Below are 20,197 nucleotides of genomic sequence, written 5' to 3' on the forward strand. Positions count from 1 at the left end.
AAATTTCAAATAGTTTCAAAATATTATAAATAATAGGTTCAAATATATAAAACTTTTAGAATTTAAAATATTGAAATATTTTTTTGAAGACGTAAATGTAATTTTGGAGACATAGTTTTTATTGATAAAATATATTATATATCAAACTATGTAAATTTGAGATAATTCACGGGTAGTTTGTTAAAATCACAATTATAATAATAAAGCAAGTTACGAATAATGTTTTTTACGAAATGAATTCTGTTACGAGTCGAACTTTCAAAAAATATATTGTAAATATGTAATTTTTACGTATATTCCTACTTTTACTACAAAAATAGTCAAAATGAATAATTTATCGACAATATTATTTTGTGATGTTAAATTTTCACCGTGTTTTTAATTGTATCAAAACTCAGTATATGATTATTTACTCGCTTTTTCTTTATTATTTTATTTAAACTTATTATACAAATATATGATTTACTGTAATCGACTGCACTTTAACAAAATTAAAATGTAACATATTATAATCCGTTAAAAGTTATATATATGTAATTATTTCCCCCGCGATGTAGTGCGGGTCCGAACCTAGTAATATATATGCAAATGAAGCAAACTTTGTTGAAATATGAATGACAATGCTGTTTTATCCGAGAGGAACGAATTGTTATATATGGAAATTGATTCATATGATTGTGAATAATAACTCTTGCAGCAAAAAAAATGGATGGCGATCACGAGAAGACGACGGTGATGAATGAGATGCGAATTATAAAAATCTGTACACAGTTGATCAAAGAGGTAAACTATACATACTTAGTGCTCTAAACACAAGAGTTGAAATATAAAAAGAGACTTAAATTAAGCTCATATAAATATAAGAAATCCTTGCAAGTGTAACACTTTAGCTCTGTCTTTTAAGTAAAAGATCCAAACAATAATCTGAAGAGGAACACAATATCATTAACTAGAGCTAGTTGAAAATCAAAAATCAAAATATAAAAGCATTGAACAGACTTAGATAAACTTCATATCCTCTACAAAGTCTAAACTGGTCTGAACATAAGTAAAATCATCCTTGTTAAACTCTTCAAATCCCTGAATATGGATTCTTGTATAAGTCTCCTTCTCGATATTGTAAAAGAAAACGTAGAAAGGTTGTGATAGATCGCATGTGCACGGCGAAAACACGATCTCTCCCGTACCCGTCATTCCAATACTACTGATGGCAGTATGCATATATGTTTGGTCCATTTATGTTTTTCACCATCTTCTAGAACCCACAATAACACAGATTGTGAATAAGGAAACGTTCCACTATATTCACGTGCGCCTAATTTACCTTTGTAGTTGAACAAACGTAACATCGGACACATGCCTTTATCGAATGTAATAACGCTGAATTTCTCAGACCTAAAGTCGAAGCAAACTATCTTAGGGCCATTATCTGAAAAATAAGCTCCATAGTACAAAACGCCGTTTATGCATATTCCATCCTGATTCATATACGTATGTGGAGGTATTGGGTCTTGGACCGTCCGCCATAAAAGTTTTCCAGTCTCCAATGTCAAAATCCGATGAGTGTTGGGTGTTTTTGAACGCCGATGCCGCCGATGAGTATTTGAACGTGACCAAAACATACACAACACTTTGAACTGTTTGCTGATGGGGTCAAAGCCAAAAAAGCTGTCTCCACTACCTGGCACATTCACTTCCGGTAAGTTTATGATCTCACCCGTGACGGGGTTAGATATAACCCGCACTTTTCTATTTCCCCAGTGTCGTAAGAAGACCAATCCACAGTGCGTGGTGATGACACTAGTTGGAGTATGTTTGGGGAAACACTTATAAGGTTTTGCTACAAGAGTAGAGTACTTTTCATGTGGATTTTGAGGTTGAGGCGAAGAGAAAACACATAACCCTTTTTTAGTTTTGAAGATAAACGAGAGCCGTGGACGAGCGGCGGACTTAGTCAAGAAAAGCTCTGTGAAATCAGGACGGCCAAGTATGGATTCCCATAATTTGGATACGCAGCGAAACCTAGCTATAGACTTGGCAGAGACTCTAGAGAATATGTCAATAAGAACATCAGCTGGGATTGGGTCTGAGTATTCTCTTACCGAACTTGAAGATTGTTTGGTCGATAGATTCGCTGAGAACTGCTTATTTTTTTGTTTTTTTCTTCGGCATCGCTTATGGTTTTTCATGGCAGCTGCTGTTTCAATCAAAAACCCTATTATCACTTTTACAGAGCTTATTACTACGAAACGAGAATGCAACTAAACCTTTATATAATGCTACGGTCCTAGCTTGATGGGCTCTTTAGGCCCAATTAGTTTTTTTTTTTGAACAATGGCCCAATTAGTTAATCATCCCTATTAGTAATAATAAACACACAGATTCGGTTGTTCATATTGAAACCAAAAGATTTTTAAGGCTTTGATTCATTTGTTCAGAAACTTCAATTCTTCGGTTCATGTAGAGTCTCCTCATCGCTGACCCGTGTCTCAAAGTTTTTTTTATTTATTTATTTAATATTTTTACTAGGTTATTAATGTTGAAGTATAATATAGCTTGTGCCGGTCAAGTCTACGTAAGTTAGTTACTTGATCCAAGAGACACAAGTACGAAAAGACACAACTCATTGTGTTGTTGTGTCTATTAGTTTTCTATTTAAATCCATTATAACGTCATGTAAAATAACAAGTTTCAGTTTCATAAAAAAATAATAATAATAATTTCAGTTTCGTTCTTGTCTTCTTCACAAGAGAAAAGACAAAAAGTCTCTTGTTCTGTTTTTATTCTTCCTCTTAATATTCCAACAAATAACCACTGAATCTGTGGCACATATGTATGGTTGAACTATGTTTTATGAACATTGAATTTATTTGTTCTTATTACGGATTGTTTGGGTTTGATTTGGAATTTTTTGTTTGGCTGAATTGTTGGTTTTGCTGTATTAAATGTTTTCGAGCCACATAGAAACTAAGTCGAAAGAGGTGAACACGGAAGATACAGTCGACCCGAGGCTTTCAAACCTGGAAGAGCTCGTAGCTGAACAACACAAGTCGATGATGAAGGATATGGCTGAGATGTTTGGTGCGATGAAAAGATCGACAGCTCATAAGATTGATCATGGATGATCAATCAAAACCAGATCGTGTGAGCCCATGTCATCGACGTCAACCGAAATGTTCGACATGATCTGGTAAGATCTGATGGCTGATGCAAACTATTTATATGAAGGAGTGGCTGTTTAAGGTTTAAGAATTTTTTTGGTGTTGATTTCACTCCCAACACGATATGCAGGTGAAGATGGGTGCAATACACTTTTGATAGTCATGCTGCTATGTGCGTTGCACCATTCGTTTATTCAGTTTGGTATGATATGTTGTATGATTGAATGCTAGGGGCACGGAGCAGATATTCAGAAAATCTGTGATATTTGTGATATGATTCGTCTCGACCGAATATATGATTTTACGATTTCCTTCGATTGAAAAAAATTCGGATACTTGGAACTTCCAATATCCGAATTTATTTGTAATATTTGCAAATTATTTGCTTTGTTCTATCTAATTTAAAAAAAAAAAAAAAACTGAAAACATACAATACATAAAGTAGCAAAACATGAGATATTACAGGTTTTTGTTTAACATGCTTTAAAAAAAACCACTTTATTTAGGATACAAAAATATTAACCAAGTTCATTTTAAACTGAAAAAATAAAATTTCTTTTCCCTTACGGGAACTGAGTGTAATAAAATTTGATATAAGAAATCATCGTAGGATCCAAATTATAAATAAATGCTGATTTTTTTTTCTTTCAATAAACTCATTTTCGCTAATAAAAGCAGGTGTTACCTTTTTACTAACCAATCAAACACATGTCTAAAATATGATAATCTCGATACAAGCCGAAAATATTCAAATGCGTAAATTATATAATGATTTTCATGTACATAATTATATTTATATATATTATATATGTAAAGTTAGCTCAAATAAATAACTTTATTAATCCGAACAAAACTTTCAAAATATAATGCGGATTAAATTAATCTTCATGCTCATTTATAGTTAGAAACATACTAGTCATGTTTATAATGATTTAAAGCCATTGTCAAAAATATTTAATGGATGTGTCATGTCTTACACCATTTTCTATCAATTAAGTATAATACAAAATTTCATAAAAATATTTAACCAACCTGCTTAGATTTAACCAACTTGTGTTAGATATCCAACTTCCCCCACCACAGGTCCACAGATGCTGGTAATATTGTGGGAGAAGTTGCAAGAGAACACACGGGAGCTTTTGAGGCAAGCCTTGCAAGAAGATTTTGTTATATTTGTGGTTTCACATCACATTACTTAGTTATCTCTACTACTACTATATATATATACTTTAATGGCGATTACGAGATAAGAGGAACACAATATCATTAGAGCTAATTGAAAATCAAATTATAAAAGCTAATTGAACACACTTAGATAAACTTCATATTCTCTACAAAGTCTAGCTTGGTCTGAACGAAAGTATTATCATCCTTATGAAACTCTTCAAATCCCTGAATATGGACTCTTGTATAAGTCTTCCTCTCGATATTGTACAAGAAAATGTAGAAAGGTTTTGATAGATCGCATGAGAAGGGCGAAAACACGAGCTCTCCAGTACCCGCCATTCCCACAAACATGTTGTTGTAGACTATTGATGGGAGTATGCATATACGTTTGGTCCATTTATGTTTTCCACCATCTTCTAGAACCCACAACGTAGATTTTGCTGCACAAAATATATCAGTATATTGATGTGCACCTAATTTTCCTTTGTCGTTGAACAAAGTTAAGGTGTACTGTCGTTTAGGGATCATGTCTTTATGTGAATTAATAACTCTAATTCACCTCGGTGGTACAAAACGCCGTTTATGCATATTCCATCAACAAACGAAGAAGTTTCATGGCGAAGAATTGGGTCTTGGATCGTCCTCCACAAAAGTTCTCCAGTCCCCAATGTCAAAATCCAATGAGTCTTTCGACTTGAACAAGTCGTACGCAACACTTTGAACTGTTTGCTGATGGGATCAAAGCCAAAATAGCTATCTTCAACACTGTTGGTGTACACTTGGGGTAAGGTTATGGACTTCCCCGTGACGGGGTTATGAATCACCCGAGCTTTTCTTCTTCGCGAATGTCGCAAGAAGATCAATCCTAAGTGCGAGGTACATTTAGCAGTTGGAAAATGTTTGGGGAAACACTTGTAAGGTGTTGCTACAAGAGTAGTGTTTTCATGTGGATTTTGGGGTTGAGGCGAAGAGAAAACATATAACTTTTCGTTAGCTTCGAAGGTAAACAAGAGCCGTGGACGAGCTAAGGAGTTAGTCAAGAAAAGCTCTGTGAAATCAGGACGACCAAGTATGGATTCCCATAATTTGGATACGCAGCGAAACCTAGCTATAGACGTTGCAGTGACTCTAGAGAATATATCAATAAGAACATCAACTGGGATTGGGTCTGAGTATTCTCTTACCGAACTTGAATTTTTTTCTCTATTATGAATTTTTTAGTTAATCGTGAATATCCATTCGGCTTCAGTTAATCGTGAACAGTAAACGCGAATCATAATTTACAATAAAAAAATCCCAATTTTTAACAGCTTAATTGATATTTTTTTTTACCTGAATTCTAGTCAATAAAACCCAAATCGAAATCAGAACCTCTAAAATCGATTTGGAGAAATTTCTAAGAACACAAAAACCCCAATTTGATTTTAGGATTTGCAGAAATTTCTAAGAACATAAAATCAATTGATTTTGGTTAACTAGGTAGAATTATGTAGTCTAGGTGGAATTGGGAAGAAGACAATTTGTTCAGGTAGAATTGGGTAGAGTGTGCAAGTAGAGTTGGATACTAGTTGAAGCCATATACTATAGAGGGCCAGATATAGGCAGCCCATCTTTTTTGTTTTATTCGGAAAAACAAATATGGATCAGACAGTAAAATGACGAATATGTTGGATACATATACAGATACATATAATGTTTAGGTTTAAAACAGATAACGAATATCCGTTTTTAGTCGTATATCCAATATTTTAGGTACGGATATCCGGTATTTATATACAGAAATACGATATTTCAATGTTAAATATCTGGTATTTAATATTTTTTAAACATATTTACGGATATCCGGATTTTCGGATACAAATATACAGTTTTTAAAAATCACAGAGAATATGGATATGAATACAATGTTTTAATTTAAAAAAACGGATATCCACTCGGTTAACAGGACTACAATGCATACTACTAATTAAATCTTTCATAGATTAGAGTTCTAGTTATTTTATAGTTTTACTAGTGATGGACCCGCACGTACGTGCAGGGTTATTTTTACAAAATTACGATTTGTTAAGTAGATACTATTTTGGTAAAATTTTGTTATATATATGAGTTTATTTGATAAACTATATATAGACACACAGTTGTAAAATATAAATATTGTATTACATAATACAATTTTAAAATTATTTAAATGAAAATGATAAATGATATTACTTGTTTATTTTTAAACTAATCAAAATATTTCATTGTTTGCTTAGAGATGTTAAATCGGATTTGGGTTTGGCTTTAGTATGAACTGTTTTATGTGTAGTTTAGAATGGAAAACCCGTCCTGTCCCTTTCCGTCTCATCCTGACCCGTCCCGTCCCACCCCGCCCCGTCCCGTCCCGTCTTCTATCCGTCATAAAATTTCTGTCCCGTAATCGTATCTTTTTAAAACATAATCATTTGCCAATGTTTATTATAAAAAACTTGGTAAAATATTTAGACGGGATACCCGTATTCCTCATTTAAATATTTATTTTTATCAAACTAATAAAAATCTAATTATCAATCTAAGTCACATGCTCCTACCATTTTCATTCACAAGGCACTGTCTGTAATCCTAGCATACACAATCCTTGTTCGATTTTTAATTTTATTGATCTTTCCGTTTCATCTTTATTTCTTATTACTTTATTCAATTCAAAGATTCATGTTTTAGCCTTTTGTAGGTATTTTTATTTTTTTTAATACATGGATTTATTGTAGTTTTGTTATCCGAAGTATACGTTATCTTCTTGTACCCGTCATATCATGTCTAAATATTTGAAATAAATAGGAAAGTGGAAATTAAATTTAGCAATTTAAATTACATGTCCCCGTATCATACTCGTAGTTTTATATTTGAAAGTTGAAAGTGAATTTAACTTTATAACCGTGTCTCATAACAATTATATATGATCATGTTTTTTTTTATGAGAAATAATTCAGATAATGTTTGTTTTCGAATTATAAGTTCCCGTCTTGTATTCATTCCTATAAGTTTATATTTTTTTAATAAATAACACCATTTACATGTAACTAAATATAATTTTAATATATGTAAAATTTCATATAATCGTCCAAAAATAGAGATTTATAGGTCCCAATGTTGAATTTTGGTCATTCTAGGTAATACTAGTTTATCCCTAAGTTTTTATTGCATGATGTTAGTTATAAACTTATCAAAAAAACTCATTAATAAATTTCATTATGGACTTTTTTCTTTTTCTTTTTAACAAATTGGATCGGATTCTTATAATTTGGGGATCAGTGGTGGATTCAGAGTATTGAGGGTTTGTGTGACATGAATCATGGTGTCTCCAAAGCATCTAGAATTCTCTTCCTCTGGTGGTGCTGACGACTCTGACGACACCTTCTCCCGACAAAAATCACCGGTGAGTCCTCATTCCTCAAAGCGTGCTGCTTCCGTCGCAGAAGAAGAGACTAAGCAGAAGAAGAAACATAAGATGAAGAAGAAGATTAAGAAGAAGACGACGACGACGACACAATTGGGTTCGCCTTTGTTCACCCGGATCTGGAACGAAGAAGATGAACTCGTCGTCTTAAAGGTTCCTCCTTTTTTCCTTAATCCTCATTAAAGGTTGCTCCTTTTTTCCTTAATTCTTGGTATGTGATTGTTAAGATCCTCTCATTCAATGTTTTCTCTCAGGGGTTAGTTGATTACAGAGCTAAGACAGGATTCCAAAGCAAGATTGATTGGGATGCGTTTTATCGTTTTCTTGCAGTTTCAATCGTTTCGAAATACGCTAAGGATCAGGTTTTGAGTAAGATTAGGAAGTTGAAATCGAGGTTTCTTGTTCATTTGGAGAGAATCAATCAAGGGAGTGATCCCAAGTTTACTAGGGCTAGTGATTCTGAGGCCTTTGGGTTTTCAATGATGCTTTGGGGACAAAATGAAGCTAATGACGATGGAATGGATAAAGAGCAGGAGGAACCTTTGAATGAAAATGGGGCACCGGACAACAACGGGGCTGCTCGAGTAGAACAGCAGAGGGAGAATGGGGAGGAGATGTTGAAGGAGAACGAGGAAGTGGCTAATACTGAACCTTTAAATGAGAATGGGGCAGTCAAAGTGAAGGAGAACGGGACTGCTGATGGGAAAGAGAGTCATGACGGCGATGGGGATGATGAGTTATACGCTGTGAGAGACGCGTTTGAGACTGTTATGTCGCAAGGTTTAAGTGATTATCAAAAGAAGCTGCAGCTTAAGAAGTTGATGAACATTGGAAATGGTAAAAGAAGAGAATTGAGCGATGAATGGAAAGCGTTATGTGTTGAGGAAAGAAGATTGAATATCAAGAAGCTTAGGTTTTCAGCTAAGCTTGCAGAGGCAGCAAATGAATAGTTAGATGAAACCAAGAAGCTCTTGTGAGGATTAGTGCTGTTTAGTTTCTTTCTTAGTAGTCATAAGTTTTGGACTGTTCAGTGTAGTTATCTTTGGATGCTGTCTTTCTTTGTTGGTAGTCCCTAGTTTTTCCTCAAGTATTCACATCCACAGGAGCCTTGTCCTTTGCTGGATATAGTTTTGTTACATATTCCATAACTTCTAGTGGCACCAATCAGTCAATGAAGTGGCATACCATTTTATATTCACTAAAAAGGGGTATTTACAATGTAATTTTACATTTTTGACAACTAAAAAGAGGCCTAAAGAAGTGAAACAAAGTAACACCCTGACCAAATAATAAAATAATTTTTTCTTGTCGGTAGCCACCAAATGCACTTCCTTTGCAACAAACGGCTTATCCAGATGAATCCGACAGAGGAAGACAAAAAGCTTTTAGTCTTGTGATGTTGCAGAGTATTCAAAAAGCAAACGTTTTGAAGGTGCAGATTGTAGAAGGACACGCAAGCGGCTCGTGAGCTGATAGATAAGTGTCCATTGCATTGCCATCTCAGAATCTTTCATCTGTCTTACCACAGAGGCCTGTAGATAGAAGACAGTAAGGACAGGTTGGTGCTTATTTTGGTAGTAATGAAAAGAGATATAGCATATGGAGAAGAAAGAAGATTTATATGTTTAGGTCTGACCTGAAGACGTTTTCCGAGCTGCACTTCCACTTCTGTTCCAAATGATATGTTGCTTGCCAGAGATTTGAGAGGATCCACAGTTGGATCAACAGAGAGTAAACTTGGGATCTGTGGGGCATATACCAACCTCCATCTCGCCTGACCAAACTCTCCTTTTCCTTCTATCCTCGGCATTATGGTTTCAAGTGTTGCGGTTGCAAGTTTTTTGAAAGCAAGTTGTCCATCTCCTTCTAATATGGATTCTGCTAATTGGCTCTCAAACACCTTTGCAGCCTGCGAGGGTGATATTATAAGCATAAATTTCATTAAGAGGAAAAACAAAACGACATTTCCAAATTTTAGCTACATTTTTACTTCAAACTTACCTCGGAAGGTGAGAGAGCATCCTGTTCAACAGAACGAGTTGAAGTCACCACAAGTTTGTCCTGCCAATTGCTGGCACGACTTTGGATTCTAAACTGCCATTCTGAACCAACTAAAGCTAAATCCAGCAAAGGATCTAGTCCATGTTCAGGCTCAAATTTTGCAACGTTAAGATGCTCCCTCTTCAGACGTACCTGTGTTTAGAAAACAAAATTAGATGTTGATTACTCAAACCAGCTTGAATATGCGAAGATATTATGGAATGATTGAGTTCACCACATAAGATCAAAACAGAGATTTAGACAAAACCTGAGTAGCCACAAGATTGACATCTCCATTCTCGAATGTCAGGACACCCTTTGGTTTGATAAATTTGGGATGAGCCATGCCATCAAGTTCAAGCTCACCACTAACAGCAAAATTGAGAATTAAAGGATACACTATCCTCAGCTCTGGTCCTAAAACAAGTTTCATATCACTCAGACGAATATCCATATTTGGTTTCATTTTCACTTCTTCAATCTCCTTTTCAACAGAATTTGATTTACCTGTTGCGGACAAAACAAGCAGAGATCATCACAAAGTTTTACATACAAAGTCAAAATACGAAAATAAAAAGAAATCATAGAATTTTTGCTCGTAAGTACATAAGTTACCAGCAGACTGGGAGAAATTCATCCCTGAAGACGCCCGTTCTGTACCAAAAAATCGAGCAAAATATCGTGAAGAAACTGCTTGATTAATAGCAGCACCTGGAATTCTATATTGATTGGCTGCTAATCTATTTAAAGGGGCCGCTCCGCCACCCTTATCATGAGGCAGATAAGCTTCTCCTTGGCTTAATTTAATATTTCCTGATATAGTTGGCTGCAACATTGATCCAGTAATTTGCAGTTGAGTATCAACCTGACCACTGAAATGACAACAAGATCACTCTCATAAGATATTATAAATTGTAATAAGCTCACTAACATGAGTCTACAAAAGAAGAATGGAAGAAACCTAGACGATACGGTATCTCAATATTAACCAGAAGTGATAAGTATGTACCCCTCAAGATAGATCAATAGTTAAAGTACGAAACATAAAATCAAAATTATGACCTACAAGCTTGAAAAGATTGACAGCAGCGGTGATTGCAGTACCTTAAAAAATTCTTTGCTCGTACTTCAAGAACTTCACATTTGAGTTCTATTCCATCACCAGAAGTTGCTTCATTTAATCTAAGGGGAAGATTTCCTTTAACAACCAGCTTTCCCCTTCTACTTACCCTGCTTTCCAGTGAGGTGATGCATAGCCTGTTTGATTTAACATGTAAGGTTCCACCAAAGTTTGTGAGAGGTTTACGGAGTACAGGTGAGGAGATAGACGCCCTGTGGAATGAAGCAGACCCATCAAGTACTGGATGCTCTACTGTACCTCCAACCTGCTCAGCAAGTAGGTTATGCGTAAATGAATTTGGTCAGAATTCTACAAGGTTATGGATAGATCAATTTAACGTAAAGACAACATAACAAGAGGGCAAGCTAATATTTTTGGGTCAACCTGGAGCCTGATATCAGCATTTCCTTGAAGCCAATTAGCATAAGGAGATATGGCTGTCAACAAAGTCATTCCCCCATCCTTGATGTCTGCCTCCAATCTAACTTCTCCTGCATCTAATATATTCCAGTATAAACCTTTGAGACTCTCAGCTAGTTGGCTGTCCCATCCCTCTTCGCTCCTATCCCTTGAGATTCTCTTCTCATCATCTTCCTTTTCTTTTGCCCAGCTGGGGATTTTGACTGCACCAACTCTATCAGTTTCTCTGTCTTCCCCCTCAGAGCTACTTTTCTGCGAAAAACTAACAGGAACACTCCCTTGTATATGCACATGACCATTTTGGACAAATGGTTCAAAGTTGGAGTTGAAAAGAAAACGACTGTTAGATGTAAGAGAAGCAAAAACTTCAGCTCGTCCAAGGTCTATACCACCAACCGCACCATCCAATAATCTAACTTGTACATCACATTCTGGTTTTTCAAGACTCCCTCTAAGATCTCCTTCCATATGCAAAATGCCTTTGATTGGTGACAGGAGTTTCCTCAAAGAGTGGACAAGATCAGTAGCTGATGACTCAACAACCTCAACCAAGGTAGGTATCAAACTGACCGGGAAATTCAGAACAGCAAAATGAAGATTTGTTTTTGGCCCCAATAAGGTCCCATCTGCATGCAGTGTCGCGTTTCCTTTTTGAATAAGCATCTCCTTAAGACGTAAACCATCATCATTGCTATATGAGCCAGTGGCCAGAACACGCTGTGTTTTGTAAGTCCCCCACTCCCAGTCATCTCCATGGAAATCAAATTCAGCCTGATATAAATGAAAGATGAAAACGTTTAAAAAAAAGCATCACCAAAAATTCTTACTTAATTCTCCCAGTCATAAAAAGTTTTCATTTTTTCATTTTTAGGACAATGGGACACATCCCCTTGGACTAGAAAGCTTATGAAGACCAATCTGGAGTCTCTTTTCGATGATGACAATGTTTACCCTTTCATTTTTAAAACGAGATAACAAGGTTATGTTTATACCAAGGTGTCTCCATTGCCTCCACCACTAGCATCCAGCGAACCATGCCAATGACCTTTGAGTTCAGCTAAACCTGGAAGACTTAGATCTTCAAGAACGACTTCACTTGGTGGAGTATAATACCCACGTATCTCCTGATTTCAAGGAACAATGAGATTTACTATCGGAAAGAACGAAAGAAAGAAAGACAATCTTAATGGTATCTACACATTTCTTTTTGTCATTATAGAATCTGCTTTCTACATCAGAAGCGTACAAGAAGCATTTTAGTTACTTTAGAATGGAAGAAAGACATCATATTCGGAACATTACCTCTAGCAAGTCTCGAAGATTTTCAGCTTGTAGACAGAGATTTTGCACACTTTGAATAAAAAGATCCTGCCATAGCAACCAAAAACCCCACATAATCAGAGGCATCCAACTCAAAGAGTAGATGAAAACATAGTTTTGGAGTACACAAATATAAACATGCTCATGCAGGTTGAATTTTATTAAACCAATATTTTAGAATGTCTACTCACAATATAAGCATATTATTTAGCAATATTTAGCAATACAATAGCCAACCTTTGATCTTGAATGAACAGCTGGATCTGTACTTCTTGACAGAAGCCTTGCGAGAGGAAGCATCTCAGCAACCTCTGCCTTAGGCACTTCAAGTCTCATTCTCCATCTTCCCATGGAAGATATAACACTTCCAAGATGACCCGTCATGGCTCTCATTAAGAAACTGCCAGCTTCCTTCTGACCAAGGTCTCGGTCACGGGAACCCGGCAATACATATTCACCTTGAAGCTCATACCGGCTATTGCTTTGTTCCAGAATAGTTTTCTCAACAGTGATCTTAAGGAAGAAAGATACAAAGGATTAGCAGAAATATCGTCATGCATATTCTCAGATTGCTTTCACTGCTAAAAGTACTAGTCAATTATACACAGTTTCATCTCACTATTACCTTAGTCTCCCGGACAACATGAAACACTTTAAACAAGGTAATAAACATAAAAGTGATATACAATTGAGTTCATTATGGCCATTTATATGGTGGCAAATGATGTAGTATGAAATGAGTACGGTTATACTACATACCACATCACCGCTCCATCTTATGGCAACATCTAAAGCTTCACCCAGAACTCCACTAAATTTTGGCCGAATTACAGACAGCAGCCCATGTCCTCTTCGCTTCTGAAGATTTAGTTGAATCTCTGCCTACAAGTAAAACGGAGAGTAAGATAGAAATGATAATTGGGATAATTATAATGAGATAATTCCCCGGGTAGCTTCTGAAAAGCTGATTTTCTAAGTTATAAGCTTCCATTAGAAGCATTATACCATATTAGAACTTCCAGTTTCATATTATGCTAAAACTAATTTATAATACTTGCAAGACGTCATCTTATGAAAGTTTTATTATGTGAGTCTAATCTTCATTGACACTCTTGTTAACATGCAAGAAAATATCCTGAATTGACTGAAGCTGATAATACCGTTAATAAACTGTTCTCTTTATGAACCTGCACCCAGCACAAACACAGAAAAAAGTAATCTATGAATGTGTTTACCTTTTGAATTACCCCTCTCAGTGAGGCCAACTCCAACTCATCCAGTGGAAAATTGCGTATCTGAGACCAATAGGGACAAAATGTAAACCATCTGGAGCCAGTTCTCATTTTCTCTTCAAAAGATCAAATACAAGCATATTCAAACAAGAGAAAGCATTACCTCCAAAGTAGCGGACTGTTGTGGTTGAAAACAAGCGTTAGCTCTTAGTTGTCCCTTCTGAAGAGAAAAGGAGAGCAACTTTCCACTTTGTACATTTTCACCAGAATTAGGCTGTAGTGGACCTATAAAGTCTAGTGTAAGACTTTCATCAGGCCGGCCTACAGCATCAAGCTAGATAAGCAATACAAAAAAATTAGAATAAACATAATGGAATAACCTTTGTATACCTACAAAATACTCTAGACACTAATCGAATCATATATATGAGACCTACTGACACAATTTGGACATGATAGCCTTCATGGCTTTAATAAATTGACAGAAGAAGAATTAAGAAAAAGCTGTGAACAGTAGAAATCTCATATCAATCACAGATCTTTTGCTGCCGAACAGAAAGGTATGTGGCAAGGATAGCCGGCTACTAGTAATCCGTCTGATACTGATACTGATACTGATGATATGGTTCACCGAAGCAAGAATTCAGTACACTACCTTGACATGATCACGTGAAACACTCAAACGTCCTGCTAGTTGAGGGGCCAAAATCAATTGATTCAGCTTGAGGCTTGATATTGAAATCTCACCATCTAGGCTAGAAATTGCTGCTGCATCTTCAGATTTGCCTGACTCAACATCTCCATCTTTTGTAGTGCTGTGTTGTTTTATCTTCCCAAGAAATTTGATCCTTCCTGTTGCTTTTAAATGTGTAGGTCTTGGCGAATCAAATGGATAGGAAGAGACCAAGCTGAAAAACTCAAAACCGCGCATACGTAAATCCAAATCAAGCCCCTCAACAACAAAAGGCATGGCCTCCCCTTGGATGAAGTCTTCGTGAGACAAACACTGGTCTTGGTATGAGGTATCTAGTTTTGTGTATAGATCAAAAGCAATGGATGATGAATTAACAATGATATTATCATGTGATATCACAATATCTCCCCGAGCATCAGTTAAGGAGCCATCAGCTTTGGGTGCTGCCCATTTGATGTCAAACCTCCTGCATTCAAAATTCAAATGAGCGCAATAACACAAGCACACACATCAAAGAAACACTAAATATAGCCCAATAGAATGAAAAGGGAACCTTACGGTTTCAAGAGGGCACCAGAAAGTTTTGTTTCCCCAGTTAAATCACCCAACTTCAGCATCCCGAGATTAAGATATTCAGGCATATAACGATGCAAAACCTTATCAAAAGATATATTTCCTGAAAAGTTCACATCCAGTGCGGAATCATCTACCTCCCCCTGTAAAATATACACCATTTCAGCATCAAGATTGAGCCACATATCTAGGTCATATTGCCAAGCTCACTGCTTAGTATCCCGGTTTGCCCAACCCAGTCCTCACCCAACCCAGATACACAAATGTTGCAATGTCAATTGTCATAGGTAAACTAAATACAACATACCTCCGGACAGATCCATGCATTCCCTGCTCCACGAATCTCCCCACCATCAACAAGTGTAGCTCTAATACCATATAAATCAGCAACCTATTACATGAAATAGGCTAATTTGGAAATATCCGAAAAGGTAATTCATACTTCACGGAAGTGGAAACAGATGAAGAAATTACTTACACAGTTGTCAGTGTTAAATGTGAAATTAGCAGAAAGATACGAAAATGGAACACGGTCAAATGCTGCAACAGCACCAGCTTCCTTGTTTTTAAGCATTGCCTCATACGCCAAAGATGTAGGGAGATCTGGAGACAGATAAGCTATTTTCCTAGAGACCATGCAACTTCCCACAAAAACGGGAGCATCAAGCGGGCCTTGACAGTTGAATACAGCTGTAACAGAACCAGCTAGCTGCAGGCCAAGATGATACAATGAATTAAGACGAGACAAAGGAGTCACTCAGAAGCAAAAAAAGAAAGAACGAAATGAAAATGTATAAACCGCTAAATAACTGGTGAATTTTAACAGAACATGCAGAATGCAATATAAATTATACCGGGAAAACCAAGGGCTTCATCTTGAACGTTTTCATCAAAGCATTAATTTCTACATAGGGAACCTGAAACAAAATAGGGACCAATTAACAGTTTTGATGGAAAAGATAGGAAAACATATCAGGCATTAAAATGATGAAAATCATTTTATTTAGTCTTTGACTGGTAAATTATAACACAAATTGCTATCTAGATTGGGGGTTCACATAACATATGTTACCTGACACATCAGATGAAACTCCCCCTCATCAGGATGTATACCAAAATCTCCAGAAGCCTCCAAAGGAACCTTTCCAAACCAACCATTAGCATTATGAAGAAAAATGCGCTGGCCACGGAAAGACAGGCTGGCTGAAACATCCTGTAAGAAAAAAAGATTGTATGAGGCAAAAAGTAGCCGGACTCAGCAACTCAAACCTTGAGCTGACATCCTGAGTTTACTAGCTAAAGATAACGACAGGAGAACCATTATATCTTAGCAATTACATGGAAAGCATAAAACCTCTATAGTAAGACATATATATATATCTTCTAAAGCACAGAAAACATATTATAAAGAAATGAGAAGGCATATTCAGGATATATTTAAACCCAAGACTTACAGAAAACGATGAAGGTGCATCGTTTATATGGAAGCCTAGTCCTGTGACATCAAGTTGCCCATGAAGATTGGGAAATATTTCCCCTCTAGACATACACAGATGAACCTGCAATGCAGTAGACCAAGACAAAACCAATTTCATTTAGGAATTTTGCTCAGACCCCTCAACTTGTAAAAGAGAAGAAAGAACTCCCAAACATGACTATCTGTTACATTCTATTATACATATAGCTCCAACAATTAGGTGTTCTTAAGCCAGCTTGGTGATGCTTGAATAGCTTAACTAATTGGGAACATTTAACAGCTCATAGAGATGTTGTACAAAGAAACTACTAGAGAAAAATATAGAAATTGAAAACATAAACCATAGATTGTTAATGCTTGCTGAAAATGATAAACTTCAATTTACTAAGAGGACACATAGTGGACATTAGAAAAGCACCTCACCAGTAGCTCTTCCCTTAGACCACTCAATTGGGATCTCTAGAATTCTTTCAAAAATCTGCAGACGTGTAGAAATAAGATAAGCCAACCATTGCAAGTGATACCAAACATAAGTCATCTATTCCACCTGCTACCTTACCGGGACAAAGAAGTTGGTGACATTTAAATTTGCATGCCAGTTCTGCTCAACAGTATCAACAAAAACATCAACGGATAAAAGCCCACCATCTTCAGATGTTACATCTGATCTCCACATATTACAGTTTCCACCAAGTTGCACATACACACGACCATAGTGATTCTGAAACTTAACATGTCCATGGACGTTCCTCATTTCTCTACATCAATGTGGTTTACAAAAATCAGTCACCTAAAGAGAACTCAACTTTGGTCAGCTTGAACTAAGTAAATAGAGAATTTAAGACCATAATGATCTCATAGGATAATATAGGATTTGATTTTCACTGAAAACTGACGCTAAAAGTAAAAATGTTATTAACATGAAATTTATAAAAATTAATGAACCTCACCTGGGCTCTGTATCGCCATAGGCTAATAGAATAAGTGTCCCAGCTTTAAACTGTACGGAGTCGAGCATAACTGGTAGTGTCTTCTCAACATAACCAACAGGCAGCTTCTCCAGTCCATCACTCAAGTGAGGGGCATTGTCAGCAGCACTTGGAACTGCCCCTCCTCTTAACTTCTTAGAGGAACCAGTTAGAATGTCAAACACTATTTCCTTCAATTTTATGTTCCATGGCGAAGTAAGATGATGATGATTTGCTACATGTTGATGCTCATGCTTTTTGAAAGTAACGTCACGACGTTGATTTCCACTTCGATTACCATGTGGAACATCGTCAGCATTCTTATCTACGACATTCATAGATATATCCCCTCTCTGACTACTTAAAGTCCCAGATTCAGTAGAACTCACATGTTCAACAGATGTGCTTCCTTTAGTTTGTACTAGTGCACAGAGTCTATCAACAGTCATAAGGAATGGATCACATGATACAGAGAACTTGTCTAACGTTGAAGCCTTTTTTTCACCAAGGATCCTCTTTTCCCCATCCAAATCATTAGCTAACGATTGCTCCCCATACGAAACACAGCGATCATATTGATTACTGATTTCTCTATCACTTTTAACTAATAGCATATCCAAACTCAACCCATCATAATTTGTGGATATCACTGAACGTTCGTCAAGCTTCGGCTGTGATAGACGATGGAAATAACATAGAGCTGCTGAAGCACTGCGCTCAAGAATTCTCTTCTTGGCACTAATATTAGACATTGAATTACTATGTGATTTTGATTTCCACTTGAATTTGTACTTCCTCGGGACCTTCAACACTTTGGACAAGAACTTCAGCCCTGAACCAGGGATTTTAATGCCAAATGATTTCTCCAATTCAGCATGCTTCACGTCATAATCAACACCTGGGTCCATGCAATGTTGGTCTGATGAATGCATCTTCCCATCCATGCAAATAAAGGAGTTGGGATTCATTATTTCAGTAAAACTCCTATCGTGCTTCACCGCACTATCTTTAGTTTGAGAAGAATCTTTACAAGGAACAATATAGCCCATCTCTGCAGCTTTTCTTGCATCATTATCCCTTTCTTCATCCCAACGAATCCCTGCTTCCTCCCTTGAAATTCTTCGAGTTCTGGTGCGAAAATCAATCCCTTCTTCAGAGGAAGAATGGGCTGGCAAAGTAGCATCAGATAGAGGTATCCCTAACCAAGTAAAATCTTTCTTTTGTGCAACCAAAACTGTTGGATTGCTTAGAATCGCATCAACCACTATCTTTCCCCTCCTAAGACTAGCAAAAGGACGGACACAAATTTTCATAGTCGGAACCTCACCACAGGAGAATTCTTCACCATGAGGACCAATAGAGCTCGCTTCAAGTGTTATGCACAACGGAGAAACCCTTCTAACCTTTCCGAAATCAACCTCACGCTGAATAGTCTCACTAAGCACAGAGCAAACAGATGGCAAAAGCTTAGTCTCCACAAAAGCACGAGCCTTGTTCTGTCCATACCACACCAAGAAGCAAACCCCAGAGATCACAGCAAAGAAAACAGAACACCTCAAGAAAAACAAACCCTCTTCCCAAACAGGAGCCAAAGACCTAACCAAACCCCTACTTCGTTCTTTCAAACAATTTACCTCTACTCTACTCCTAGAATCAAGAGACTTCCTAAGCAATTGTACATTTTTCCCACAGAATTGGGAAAATTTCACAACTTTAGCTAACCAATCGTTCTGTTTCTTCTCCGAGCATATACGCCTGCTACGAAACGCCCTTCTAGCAACATTGACTCTATTTTCTCTGCGATTGAAAGAACCATGAAGCAGAGGAGTAGAAAGAAAAGGGCTTTGCAATCTCAAGCTCATTATCGCACGCTCATCAGCTGCGGTGGCCGAGGGAGAGAAGGATTATGGGTGTTTGTTGGAAGTTGATTCATTACTTAATTCTGCAAAAGAGAATCTGGAAGTGAAAGGAAGATGAAGCATACGCAGATGAACTGGTGTGGTCGCAGGAGGAAGAAGAAGAAGATGCAGAGGAGGAAACGTGAGTTGGTCACTTAAGGTAAAAGGCCTTTGGGCCATGAAAGTGTTTAAGCCCAATGTTAATGGGTTTGATTGTTCTAACTTAAAGTATTATTCATAACTCGCACTATCATATAATTGTGAGTTTAAAAAACTAACCCGTAAACTAACCATAATTTACATAGTTTGATATACAATATAGTTTCTCAATAAAAATTTTAGTCGGGTTGTAAAATCGATTTAATCAATATTTGAACCGTACATTTTTGTTAATAAACTTTGTATGTACCAGAGACAAAATGTAGCTTAAGTGACAGAATAAGAAGAGAGAGAACTAACTTTATATAGATATGTACTAGCAGTTGACCCGCGCTGCGCGCGGGAGGTTTATAAATTTTTTGTTAATTTTTTTTATTTATATTGTGTCTTTTAATTATTTTAATTGATTTTCAAAACATATTATAGTTATTTTCTCTTGAATTATTATCTTTCAATATTTAAATTTGGATTAAAAGCATTTTCTTTTTGATGATGTTATAAACTAATATTTCACTTTCAATTTTATTTTTTC

General features: G+C 36.5%; 2 protein-coding genes and 2 pseudogenes across 2 annotated transcripts; 1 reads left to right on the forward strand and 3 right to left on the reverse strand.

Annotated features, from left to right (window-relative positions):
* Positions 1-885: 885 nt before the first annotated feature.
* Positions 886-2,430, reverse strand: LOC111831204 (annotated as a pseudogene).
* Positions 2,431-4,472: 2,042 nt separating this feature from the next.
* On the reverse strand, positions 4,473-5,605 carry LOC111830940 (annotated as a pseudogene).
* Positions 5,606-7,605: 2,000 nt separating this feature from the next.
* LOC17889003 (GLABROUS1 enhancer-binding protein) lies at positions 7,606-8,854 on the forward strand. The gene is made up of 2 exons (XM_006295836.2): positions 7,606-7,917; positions 8,019-8,854. The coding sequence occupies exons 1-2, from the start codon at positions 7,660-7,662 to the stop codon at positions 8,712-8,714; spliced, it is 954 nt and encodes a 317-aa protein (XP_006295898.1). The 5' UTR covers positions 7,606-7,659; the 3' UTR covers positions 8,715-8,854.
* A 78-nt stretch (positions 8,855-8,932) lies between these two features.
* On the reverse strand, positions 8,933-19,621 carry LOC17890012. The gene is made up of 23 exons (XM_006293490.2): positions 17,591-19,621; positions 17,200-17,398; positions 17,059-17,118; positions 16,618-16,722; positions 16,236-16,376; positions 16,018-16,080; positions 15,642-15,872; positions 15,471-15,554; positions 15,149-15,306; positions 14,552-15,056; positions 14,060-14,230; positions 13,900-13,959; positions 13,424-13,546; positions 12,902-13,177; positions 12,647-12,712; positions 12,337-12,468; positions 11,309-12,115; positions 10,909-11,189; positions 10,420-10,676; positions 10,073-10,311; positions 9,766-9,957; positions 9,401-9,673; positions 8,933-9,296 (listed from the first exon to the last, which is right to left on the reverse strand). Exons 1-23 carry the CDS (start codon positions 19,468-19,470, stop codon positions 9,150-9,152), a joined length of 6,450 nt encoding a protein of 2,149 aa, XP_006293552.1. The 5' UTR covers positions 19,471-19,621; the 3' UTR covers positions 8,933-9,149.
* Between the last annotated feature and the right edge of the window lie 576 nt (positions 19,622-20,197).

This window comes from Capsella rubella, unplaced genomic scaffold (genome assembly GCF_000375325.1).
Source record: "Capsella rubella cultivar Monte Gargano unplaced genomic scaffold, Caprub1_0 scaffold_4, whole genome shotgun sequence".
NCBI classification, from domain to species: domain Eukaryota; kingdom Viridiplantae; phylum Streptophyta; class Magnoliopsida; order Brassicales; family Brassicaceae; genus Capsella; species Capsella rubella.

Bases quoted from the DNA above. Each gene is read 5' to 3' on its own strand.
- LOC17889003 (XM_006295836.2), top strand. From the start codon at position 7,660: ATGGTGTCTCCAAAGCATCTAGAATTCTCTTCCTCTGGTGGTGCTGAC. The intron at 7,918-8,018 runs GTTCCTCCTTTT...GTTTTCTCTCAG, and splicing joins ATGAACTCGTCGTCTTAAAG to GGGTTAGTTGATTACAGAGC.
- LOC17890012 (XM_006293490.2), bottom strand. From the start codon at position 19,470: ATGAGCTTGAGATTGCAAAGCCCTTTTCTTTCTACTCCTCTGCTTCAT. The intron at 15,873-16,017 runs GTATAATTTATA...CTTGGCCTGCAG, and splicing joins TGAAGCCCTTGGTTTTCCCG to CTAGCTGGTTCTGTTACAGC. The intron at 10,677-10,908 runs GTACTGCAATCA...TTGTCATTTCAG, and splicing joins CGAGCAAAGAATTTTTTAAG to TGGTCAGGTTGATACTCAAC.